Source organism: Miniopterus natalensis, chromosome 4, assembly GCF_054644295.1.
Source record: "Miniopterus natalensis isolate mMinNat1 chromosome 4, mMinNat1.hap1, whole genome shotgun sequence".
Taxonomy (NCBI): domain Eukaryota; kingdom Metazoa; phylum Chordata; class Mammalia; order Chiroptera; family Miniopteridae; genus Miniopterus; species Miniopterus natalensis.
In genome coordinates, this window is record NC_142084.1 from 81,150,431 (window position 1) to 81,162,711 (window position 12,281).

General features: G+C 50.1%; 1 protein-coding gene across 2 annotated transcripts in view; it reads right to left on the minus strand.

Annotated features, from left to right (window-relative positions):
* Positions 1-11,861, minus strand: part of GLRA1 (glycine receptor alpha 1) — a 64,185-nt gene extending 52,324 nt beyond the window's left edge. For both annotated transcript variants that reach the window (XM_087816088.1, XM_087816087.1), the window contains exon 1: positions 11,806-11,861. In XM_087816088.1, the coding sequence (XP_087672214.1) occupies positions 11,806-11,861 (56 nt within the window). The remainder of the gene's footprint in view (positions 1-11,805) is intronic.
* Between the last annotated feature and the right edge of the window lie 420 nt (positions 11,862-12,281).

The following is a 12,281-nucleotide window of genomic DNA, read 5'->3' on the forward strand; positions in this document are numbered from 1 at the left end:
AGGCTGCCCAGTTTGCGGCAGCCTGGGGATTACATCTTTTACCGAAACATCTCACCCTCTTTTTCAGGAAGGGTAGCTTTTTATATTTTAAGGCACATTCAACGAGTTCCTCCCAGCCCCCTCTGCCTGGGCACGGTGCAGTCTCTCCTTGGCTCTTGTTTTACTTTTCTACTAGATGGTTTAGGTCCCACCAAGAAAACTATTTCCAATGAAATTCACGTTTTTTTGTGCAATGAAACACCATTTTAGAAAGTTTGCCCTGTCCTGTGGAAGGGGGCCTCTCTGTAGACCAGGTAATGGTGGCAGGCAGGCTTGTCCGTGGTGGCTCAGATGCTCTGAGAGGCCCAGAGTTTGGACCTGCTCAGCCAGCCAGCAAGGATGAGCCTGAACACCTCACTGCAGCAGCTCCGGAGCCAGGGCTGAGCTGCCATGTCAAGCTCACTCTCACTGTGACTCATTTCTTGGAGCAAAAAGGGGTCACGGTGAGACACAGCAGTGCTTTGGGGTTGGCTGGTTGGGAGCCTTCTGATCCTGGGCTTCTGCGGAGCCAATGAGAGGAGAGGAGCAAGCATATGGGGACAAAGCAAGTCAACTGAACGAGCACTGAATATCTAATATACACGAGCCACGGGGGTGCTGCTCCCTATGATGGGGAAGGGGGACAAGTTAAAACCCTGGGTAGCCCCAGGGGATCGGCCCCTGTCCTCTTGTTGGCCTGTCATGTGCACCAAGAAATTCACTAAGTGTCTAGCCATTGAGGGCTTGCGATCCCACAGGAAGGTTAGGAGGGCACTTGATTGTAGGTAAGGCCACTTAGAGCAAACCGAGCGCCGAGGGAAAAGCCTGCAATTCCAAGGGGACTTAGGAAGGAGAGTCCACGCCCAGTTAGGGGTAGGGATGGGGTAGGAATCCAGGAGGCCCCTCATGGAGCAAGTGATGCTAGGGGTGGATCCTGAGGCTGGGGTCACGGAGAAGTGGAGAGGGAACAGCCATTTGCGAAGGGCTGGGCTCTGCTTGGAAGAGGCACTCAGAAGGCAACTTACTTTATCCATCCGTGAAGTTGTTTTTCCCATTTTTGAAGAGGAGGAACTTGAGGGTCAGAGAGGCTGAGCTAACTGCCCAGACAAGAGTATGGACATGACAGAGGCAAGATTCACAATTAAATGAGCTTGGATGCAGAGCGTGTGGGTGTGTCCTTCAAGGCTGAAGCGAGGAAAGGGGCTTTTCTAGATGTTCGGAGGGATAGGCAACAGGTGAGAAAAGTACAGAGAGGAATCATGGGTGTGTTGCAGGGGCCAGCGAGAAGTCCAGTGTGGGCTGGGATGCGGTCGAGGAGCTGGGAAGGGAGTGCGGGCTGGATGGTGGCGGGCTGGGAGCTGTGTCATGCTAACGCCTGGCGTTCTCAGCACAAATGCAGAAATGAACGGGATAGACCTGTGTGTACAAAGGCGAGCTATTGACGGGTGAAAAAAGGGAATTTGCAGAACACGGCGTTGAGTAGAACCCTATTTTGTAGGACAGAAACAGCTTCCTATTGTAGCGAAGCAAAGGCCTCTGGAGCCAGACTGCCTGGGCCTCAGCCTGGCGCTGCTCTTTCCAAGCTGGGCAGCCCTGGGAAAAGAATTCCAGCTGTCTCCTCATCTGGAACCTCATTCATACAGTGGGGTGATAATAGTAGATGCTTTATAGGATTGTTCTGAGGATTACATGGGTTAATACACATTCGACTTTCAGAAAGATGTCAGGCGCATAGTAAACGCTCATGTTCTGTCATTATGGTATTAAAATCATTTGCAAAGACGAATACCAAACTGTTTAAGTGATTTACCCCAGGGAGTAAGATTTGTCTGTATTTTAGTTCTAAACATATCTCCCTGTGTGGTTTAAATATTTTATAACCAACATGTATAATGTTTATTATGTAAACAAACCAGCGAATTTATTTCAAGCGTTGATATGAGGAGACATCTATGTCTGTTGTGTTTTTTTCTTCTACCAGCAATGGGCCTGCTGGGAACACACTCAGAGACATCTCTGGTGTCACTCAGAGAACCGTGGGAAACGTGTCTGAGGCAGCGCTGCGTGGGCTTCCCACAGGCCGTGTCTGGAGTGATGCTCAGGATCATAAGGGGCAGCTAGCCCGGTCCTAGTTGCCTCTCCCCATCTTGCTCCCCAACTTGGTCTGGACTGGGTATGGTTTCCCGGCTAGAGGTGCTCAGAGAAGCCCTTTGGGTCTGCTTGGGGAGTGACAAATCTGGAGCTTGTGCTGAGACCTCCGACGCTGGACATGAAGGGAAACTGGGTACACTCAGTCCTGGGTGTTTGGGGTTAGAGTGTGAGGCTTGAAGCGGCCTTTGGTCTAAGTACTAGGGACCAGCAATTAAAAAATTAAATTAAAACAGGCGAGAAATTATGCTTCCCTTCTTCCTGACCTCCCAACTCAGCCAGAAATTCTCTCCCATAAACCTGGACAGTTTTTTTCAGTTGAGTGATTTTGGTCTCAAGGCAGGTGGGACAGAGAAGAAAGGATGGGCTGCAGGAAGCTGTTTCCGCCCTTACACGGAGCTCTGACCAGGTACCTCTGTGAGGGGTGGAAGTTAGTGCCGTTTCCTCCTGTGCGAAGGATGGAGATGAGAGACTCGTATCTATTTATAGATGTACGTTAACTTCATTATCACCTAGAACCACCTGCAAACGATTAGCTCTTGATTATCTGGAGAGACCACCCTTCTCCCTGGCTCATTCTTGGAGGAACAGTGGCAGTGCAGCGGTTAAAAGAATGTTTTCTAGAGCCAGACCTGCTTTTGAATCCTGGCTCTGCCTCTTATTAGTTGTCTTGCCTTGGGCAAATTACATAACCTCTTTATGCCTCATTTTTGTCACCTGTAAAATGGGAATATAATAGTACTTGTGTCTAAGGACTTCTGTGGGATGATGAAATGAGGCCCAGGGTTGTTGGCACAGTACCTAGCGTTCAATAAACACTCAGTAAATAGCAACGGTTATTACTAGTGAGTCGTTGCAGTCAAGACTGAGACGGAGCACTGGGAGGGGGGAAGGAAGGTCGTCTGCTGCAGCATCTATTAACATGGAAAGTGTGCACGCTCTGTGCCCCTGCAGTCCCATCCCTTGTTCCTGTTAACTGCCCAGAAAAATGTCACACAAGCCCACAAAGATGCAGGTACCCTGTGATCATTGCAACACTCATTGCAGTAGAACAAATTAGAAAAACTGTAAATTCCCATCAGTAGGGGACTGGCTGGAAAACAACGGGAGACCCATAACAAGATGTCCCGCGGTAGTTAAAGGAATGAGGCGGAGCCTTGTGCTTCCATGGGTAACGTTCCCTAGGACGTGTCGAAACGTGAGCAAAGCAACCTGCAGAATTACGCGGGCAGTGTGATTCCATGAATGACAGCGTGCACATTTCAGTTGATAGTATATGAAGCTCAATAAATTTCAATATATTCCAACGTATGTGTGGATAACTACTGAAATGTGTGCACCATCACTTCATGTGTGTGTAAAAATAAAATGAAGATCATCAAGTAGGACACTCCCTAAAGCAATGAAAGCTGGGGTGGGCCTGGAGATCGCTATCACAGGGGGTTCTACGCTTACGTGTGGATTCATAACTAAAAAAAGAAAGAAAAAACAAATGTATGCATATACTGTATGGTTAAAAATGACCAAGAACAGAGAAAGAAATATCCGTCTGGCTAAGAACTGGAAGAAACTGGCTCTGCCAAACCAAAGCCCCGATGGGAAAGTCTCGGCTCTCCTCTCATGGGCCTCTTCCCGCCCCTGCAACCCCCAGGCAGAGGGGTAAGGGCTGCTTGCCTGCTGTCTGCACCGGCTCTCAGGGGCTGAGCTTTGGGGGGGACATATGAAGAGGAATCAGTGTGCTGCCCACAGGGCCAGGGATGTAAGTGTAGTCCAGCTTTAAGGGGCAAGAGGCAGTGGGGTCGGCGAGGAGGAAGGAGATCTGCATTTGAATCCTGGCTGTACCCTGACATCAACAGTGTGGTCTTAGATAAGTCTCTTTTCTTCTCCAAGCCTCAGTTTTCTCAGCTCTAAAATGGGGGTAGTAACCACTCTTCTGCATCTATTTCTTAAGGTGACTGGGAAGCTCACCTGGGATCCTGCACGCAAAACTCTCTATAGGCTGTGAAATGCTCCTCTACGAGCGGCTGCGCGTCTGCCTGGCACTCAGGGTGGCAGCCGCCTTGCCCAGTTCCCCTGGAGCTGGGGAGCGACAGCCATAAGCATGCAGCTCTCAGAGGCCGAAGGTCCTAGCAGTTGCTCTATTCGATGTAAGGGATACTAACGTGCTTTTGCATGAAGGCCGATAGGTCAGAGACCGAGAAGGAAGGACATGGGTCTGAGGTCACACAGATCACAGGGTGGGCAGCAAGCAGTCTCTGAACGCCTGGGCGTGCTAAGTAAGTGTCCAGCTGCGCAAGGCTGATAGTACCACGTGCGCAGGAAGACGGGGCCTCCTGACCCCCCTGATCCACTCCGTCGGTCCCGACAGGCCCTCATCGCTGCGCCCCAGGAGTCAAAGCCCATCCTCCAGGTGCCCCCCTCCTACCCAGAGTCGCACAGTGGGAGTGCTCAGCCGTGGGAATGCGAGCGTTTGGGGGATGGGGGTCACTCCCCGAGGAGCCCTTGTCACGGAGAATGTTTGTGTTTCTGAGGAAGGAACATGCAGTGGCAGGGTCCAGGCCACACGGGGTGTACAGGTGACGTGCGGGGACAAGCCTGGGGGACGTGCATAACTGGGTAGGGCTGTGGCAGCTCTGCTATTCCCTCTATAACCTTGAGGGAGTCAGTTTTCCTCCCCTCGCTGCAAAATAAAAGGGTTGATGGACGTCAGGGGCCCCGAGTCAGGGTGACTTGGAGCCTTCCTGCTGTACCTTTGGTCCAGGGGAGCATGAGCGTCACCTGGAGGCTGTTAGATGCCCAGACTCTCAGGCCCCCCCCGGCCCCCCGGGCCTGACTCAGCATCTCCGTGGCATCCTCAGGTGACTGGTACACACTCTGGAGTTTGAAAGCACTGCCTTGGAGGCTCTTGTTAGCATTACGGGTTTCTGGGCCCCGGCCCTGAGAGCTTCTGTCTCAGTAGTCTAGCATGACGGGGGGAAACCGCGCCCTACGATCCCTCACAGCTAGATTTGGGAGCTGGCAAATTCGGGAACTGCCCTGCGGCTCCATGGCTCCGTTGGTACCTAAGACACTGAAGGCAAGCGGGATTCCTCGGCGTGAGGGGGTGGGAGGCTGAGGACAGGCCCTGCGAGGAGGGGGGGCGGAGGCTGCGTCTCCAGGTGCCTGTGGGTCGCCCGGGCTGTGAGGCAGGAGACAGCGCTGCCCATTTCGCGGCTGGGATTAATGACTGTCGGCGGCTCCCCGTTAAGACGGTAAACTCATTTAGCAACGCACACTGCAAAGCAGCCGAATTCAAAGGCAGAGAGTGGTAATCTAATTGCACTGAATTAGCCTCGGGAGACTCAGACAATATCAACTTCAGAAAACCACAAAGGGATCCTTTATAGGGAGTTTCTAAAGCGTCGGGTCTCAGCTCCCCTCGTAAGGGCCTGCAGCACAAAGCAGAGGCATAAGCCCCTCTCGGGCAGCTCCCCGCGTGTGCTTTCTGAATGGATTTGTGGCCCAGCTGTGCGGTGTTTTCAGTTGTGTGTCAGGCTTAACGGGGGTTGGTTGAGGAGAGAGCAGGAGTTCAGGGCCGAGCGGCCCTCAGCCCCGTGAGCAGCAGCCGTGCCTGCGGACTTGTGGGGGGCCCAGTGCATTTCTGGGGGTCTCTCTGGCTCTGACATTCTCTGACTCTGAGGTCGTTCTCATTGCGGACAACCAGGCTCTTACATAACGGAGGTGATTTCCTGTTAATAAGCCTCCGTCGTATTGTGTGTGTGTGTGGTCATTGCCCCATTTATTCATTATACAAATCCATTTTAAAGAAGAAAAAGGTACAGGTAAGTATGTGTTTATGGCACGACTCAGAGAGCTTACAAAGATCAGATGGTAATTTGGGAATCAGGAAAGGAGGGGACTTAAGTATCATGAAGATTTGCCCCTGACCTACATTTCATTTACTTTTCTGTAGCAAATTACAAATCTCAACCCACCCAAGCAGTTTAAATTTCTTCTGCGTCCTTCCTGGAAGGTGGCTATCCGGTCTCTGCTTGAACACCTCCACTGACAGGGACCTCACTACCATTGAGGCAGCCCAGTTCACCATTGGACAGATCTGCCAGAAAGTTCGAAATTGCACTGGCTCAGAGTTTGCATATGTACATTAAAAAATTAATCTATCCATTTACTCCAGTTCTTCTCTTGGGCTGATATAGAATAAATAAAATCTAATGTTTTCTAAATGGGGTCCTTGGGTCCCTAGAGGGTTCATGAAATAGTAATGATTACTCAAATTCCATTTCAAACATTTCAGAGTCTAATATTGCATATTTACTTCAGACAAGGCCTTACGGACTAACTAAAAACATCATGTTTGTCTTTACTTTTGTTTTTTCTTGGGTCAACTCAGTGTGGCGACATTGCTTATCTTATGATGCTCGTATTTCTGGCAGTTATGCAGCCCTTTGATTAATAAAGACAAGGACAAGAAGTTAATTATAAATGGGGTTTGGTAAACAAAAAATGTAAAACATAGTCATAATATGGTAGAAAAAGCCAAACAGAAGCACTGATAAAAGTACAGAAAACTTTGGTCTCTTTCTCAGGCCACTCTGGACATCTATGAGGATCGTGGTCAGGCATCTTCTCATCATATAAAGCATTTTCTGGGGAAACTGACATATTTATGGGATCTGTCAATAATTATTTCCAGATTGAGGTAACTCTGCAGAGAGTGAGGTCCTCAGTTCTTTCAGACCTTGAGCCTGAATATAACTTAGTGTTGCTCTTTCTTGGAATAGCTGAAATTCGCTGATAGCTGTACCCCAAACTGTTCTATTGTGGAGGAGATTGGGAAAATATAATTCTTGGCTGGCACAGCTAAAATTTGTTTTAGACACAGTGATTTGCAGATGCCCTTCATTTTTGCGCCTAGAGAAACTGAGGCTGAAAGGTCATGGAACCCTCTCAAGGTCATGCCAATCGCTATGTTCTGGGTTCCAGGTCTCCTGCCTTTTGACCCAGGGCCGCTTTGCCTGAAGCAGCAGAAAACCTGCAGAACAGCATCAAGATGGCCAGGCGGGAGACAGAGCCATCCGTCTTAGAAATCATTCCGGCTTCTGTCAGCTGATGAAGGAAATAAAGTTAATGACGCCCACATAAATGTGCTGTCGCAGGACGCACACAGGCTGTCTGGAGGGGAGCTCTGCGGGCCTGTGACGGAGGAAAAGGTTGTTCGTGTAGCTTTACGGGGAGCAGGGTCTCCCCTTCGCGCAGGGCCAGGGACTGTGGCGTCTCACCTCTGTCTCCCCTGCAGAGGACCTAGTTTCGGACCGGACACATGGACACATGATACATCAGTGCCTGGTCAAGAACTGAAGGCGGTGTTAGTGGTGAAGCAAATTCATCCCGAGCCTTTGTGGGTATGGCCCCTGCCTCTCATTAAGACCTCACGTGAGGCTGGAGGGAGCTTAGAGGTGTCGGAATCAGTCATTCGGTAAGAACACCGAGTGCCCACAAGGGAAAGGGACTTGTCAATGCCGTGCTGCAGGATGGGAGCAGAGCTGACTCTGGAAAGGGGGCTCTCAAATCACAGCCCATCTGCTCTTTCCGCGGCACCCCCGGATGTGACCTCCTTCGTAAGGTGACCTCAAGAACGAATTCCCTAAATGCCCCCTGAAAGGTCATTGTCAGTTTTGCGACTATGCCGAAGGTATGTGCCAATCCGTAGCTCCATTTACCCGTCTAGGGACCTTGTCCAAGCTGTCCCAAGGGGACACAAGACATGATGTCTTCTCTTTCTCATGGTTCCTAAGCCCCCCAAAGAAGGTAGAGTGACACTGTGATTGGCCCCCCCTGCAAACTCGCCCAAGGGGCTTCTTTCCTTAGGAACAAGGCCTTGGCCCAGTTCAGCGGCTCCTGGACACTTTCCGCAGTGCCCCAGACGCAGCGGGTGAGATGTCAGGAGGCTACAGCTGTGCTACCGGAGGGAAAGGTCCAGGCGGCGGCCTGCCCTGTTGGCAGGCTGGGAGACCAGGGAGCCGGAGGGGCCACTTCTCTGGAAAGCCCCTTTATCTCTCAACTGGGTGGTTTTTCAGGACCGAGATATGAAAGAAACCTATTTGCCATGTTCCCTTTGACCCTAGTGTGGTAGAAACATCTTCCCTTCAAGGTTTGGGCGACCTTTCCTAGCAAGTGAGCGCCATATTTAGTCCAAAACCCTGTGCGGGGAAGCATGTACGGGGATGGCAGATGGAACTGGCACACGCCGAAAAGCTGTCGTCTTTTGGGAAAGCCACCCATGGTTTAGGCTTGGTTCTCTCCTCTGCCTTTATTCCCCTCTCAAGCACAAGCCAGGTCTCTCTCTGCCTCACTGAGATGCTTTATGTGTTTCAAGGGGGGCATTTTCTCAGGGAAACTAGACTGTCTTCCTTGTTATAATTAGTACATCAGAGCAGCAGGCTAAACAGTTGTCACTTTATACCAGTGGTTCTCAACTGCAGCCAATTTGGCCCCCCAACCCCAGATTTTTGGCAGTGTCTGGAGAGGTTTTTGATTGTCACGGCTGGGGAGGGGGTGCTGTGATGCCAAGGATGCCGCTAAACATCTCACAATGCACAGGACAGCCCTCATAACAGAATCATCCAGTCCAAAATGCCAACAGTGCCGAGATGGAGAGACACGGTTATTCGCCACGGGTCTATTAGAGTTACCGAGCAAGTGAGGAAACTGTGGGGTCGCCCTGGCCCCTTCCCACCCGTAAGCCACTGTGAGGGCTCTGGGAGCCACAGCAAATTCCCTTTGACATGAAAGGAATGAATTTCTGCTATAAAACAACGTGTCTTTCTGGATAGAAAGCCCCCTCCCCATCGGTAAAAACAGAGAGACAAATTTAGGCGATCGGACCCTAGAAGGGCACGTCTGGAATTTTAGACCCACAGGCTTTTCAAATATCGGAGCAGGACGCTCAGCCAGACCACCTCGTTTTCCTCCTGGGGACGCAGCTGCTGCGCAGCGCCATGCAGCCCGTCTCCCGGGACCCTCGCCGCCCTCGCCCTGGGCTCCGTCCGAGGCCTCGATGGCTCTGTGCCGGCGCGGGTGAGGTTCCCGCCTCCCGCACGCCGGATGCCGTCTGCCATCATTACTGCCGTCTCGCTGCTTAGGTGCTGATGCAGCAGCACCCCTGTTACCCAGGGTCTCTCCTCTCCTGGCCCCCAGATTTCCCCAATCAAGTGAGCAGCTGGCATCGTTTAGTCTAAGAAGTACCTGGGTGCCTCGGGTGGTTGGATTGTCTCCTTTCTACACAGTGCCTGTCCCTCGGGGGAGAGGAGTGATTCCCATGGAACCTTCTAGGAGCTGCCAGTCTCCTTTCACCCCCCCCCACGCATTCTATTGAGCCCCCAGATTTTAATGCTTCCTTATTTTCACCTAAAATTTAGAAAATGAGAGAGTTAGAAATGAAAATGTCAGTTAGGCGAAGATAATACTTTTCCTCTTTGTAACCTTGTTGTTGTTTTTTTCACCTCTCCGAGAAATTGCTGAGGGTATTTCTCCAGTTCAGTTCTCGTTTTTATTATTTTATGTTTCAGGACATTCCTGAAACAACCTTGACTCCTCAAATGATGTGGCCATTTCTGTATTTTGAAAGTGCAATGGTACCAATCTCTTTCCAGCTCTCCATAGTCATGACTCTTTTTTCCTTAGAAACACATGGAATTATATCCCGTGCCCACTGTCGCTCATGTATGTCTGGAAACACGGAGGGGAAAGAGATGCAGAGTGGTACTTCCTGACAGGCTACCACCAGTTTACTTAAAGTATTAACACGGTGGATTCATAACCTTATCAAAATGACTACAGTGCAAACCTTTTAAACTGTTTCACTTTTGTGAAAGACAATGTCTGGAAGAATAAAATCAAGCATTACGTACTGTTCACCAAGAAAAAAGAGTTGGGGGTGGTGGTGGTGATGTGCTTGGCCTTATTAATTTGCTCTTTAATCTCTCTGGTTCAGTTCTGTCTCCATAAGCCAAACAGAGAGCCAATTTGCATACAAATGTTACCAAGGGCTTCACCCCCACAGCATTTTCCAGTTCTACTATGTATGCAGGGGAGAAAGGATTTGATATTGTTAAAACAAGAGGCTACTTTCTGCCCTTTCGCCCCTAAAGTAGTTACATTTCACAGGGCCCTGGATTGTTGCACTTTTGTTTTCTATCTGACTCCCCGACTATTTGCATCCTGAGCTGTGGGCTGGACTCTGGCCTATCAAAGAATTATGTGACCTGGGGATTAGAAGCTTTAGCACTGGGTAGCTCAGAGGAGGAGAGTGGTCTTTTTTTTTTCATCTCAAGAGAAAGACACGAAGAAAGGCTTGTATGTAGATGTTCACAAGCTAGGGGGAAGCATCATTCATTTAATAAATCAACCGACAGATTAGTCAAACCAACAGTTCCTATGCAGAGCTCTCTACAATGTAATAAAACAAAACAAGAAACCCCCCAAGAATTATTTGCTGGCTTATGATAGGAGAGAGTAATATTTGATGGTTACTTATTTAAAAAGGAACCTAGAGTAGGTTTTTCAAATTACTGTTAATCCAGTGCCACGGTAAAGCATGAGAGGCAGGCATCTAAAATGAGGAAGATTAATGATCCCTGCAGGTCATGGAAGAATAATTTTTTTCAATTCATGTAAATGGAATTTATCATAACCATCTCTGAAGATGGCATGATTCACTCAGTTTCAAAAGGGCTATCTATTTCAATGCTTCCTGAAAAGGTGATTTTTCACTTTTTGCTTGTACTGACATAAGAATGCTAAGCCTGTAGGCTGAAAATTTTAACCTGGGAGACAATGGGTGGGGGAACTCAGCTATTGAATCAGGAATAGACACACATTATAGAACAAAACACAAACAGGAGTTGCCCATCAGTTCAGGATCTTCAGCTAACGAAGTAGAGTTTGGAAAGGTGAGTGGGGGAGAGGAGAGAGTCAAAGTTTCAAAAGGGAAATGTTTCCCAGAATCTGTTTCTAAATAGATCCACCTGCACCCAAGTTCAGGGCTCTACAACCTGAGGTCACAACACTATTGTTTCCAAGCACTAAGCCTCAGCAACACTCTCCCACCCCCCGCAGAAAAAGAAAACAACAGAAAAGAAGAGAAAATGAAACGTTCTGTGTCCAGTGAGTTCGAGTGCAACCTTCCCCGTCACCGCTAGTTGTCACTTGGCTCCCCCAGACGGGAGAGCTGAGGTTTTCGGCACTGCGGTTAGAGAGAATGCAGTCCTAATTAAACTGAGTAACTCCTAAAGCTTCCCCTTAAAGTCCCCAGCTGAGTGAGAGCCAATATGCAGGGGGCCTGGGGGCCCGCGATGGGGCGGGGGGTGGGGTAGCAGGCGGAAGGACAAACAAATTACAAGAAACAGGTAAACAGCTGCCAGAGGAACGACTGTCTCAGACCTCCACGCACAAGCCAGACACCCTGCGGGCGGGGTTGGTGGGGGGGGGGAAGCGGGGGGGGGGGGAATGGAAGGACCCGATTGCAGCGGTAGACGGCACCCCCTCCCCCGAAATGAGGGGATCACGGACCGAGTCAGCCTCCGTGCTCCTTTCCCCCCATTTTCACCAGGGCGATGTGGTCAGTAGAAAATCGCATACCTGAAGAATACAATGGTCTCCCAAAGGTAGAGTCGAAGAGTATTGAAGCTGTACATTTTCAGGTCCCTGTGCTTTGTAGTCCACGAGTTATGGGGCCAAAAAAAAAAAAAAAAATGTTCCCAGTTGGTACTTACAAAACCAGCGAGCGCCTAGTGAAAAAAAATAATCCAGATGCTAAGGGGAGGTGGGAGACGGGCGCCCGGGGAAGCCCGGGGGAAGGCGCGGCGCGGCGCGGGCACCACGGACAGCGGCGGCCGCGGAGCGTGTCAGCACCACGGACAGCGGCCCCTGCCCGCCGACAGCGCCGCGAGGGCTCCGCGCGGCCAACTCCAGCGTGCCCGCCGGCTCCCTGCGGCGCTGGGGAGGCACGTTTGGGGGTGGGTATATTTTCTTTTTTTTATCCGTTTTTCTGTTTAAAAGGCCAGCTTCATGCAAGAAAAAAAAAAAAAAATCTCCTGTGGCGATCAGAGCGCTGG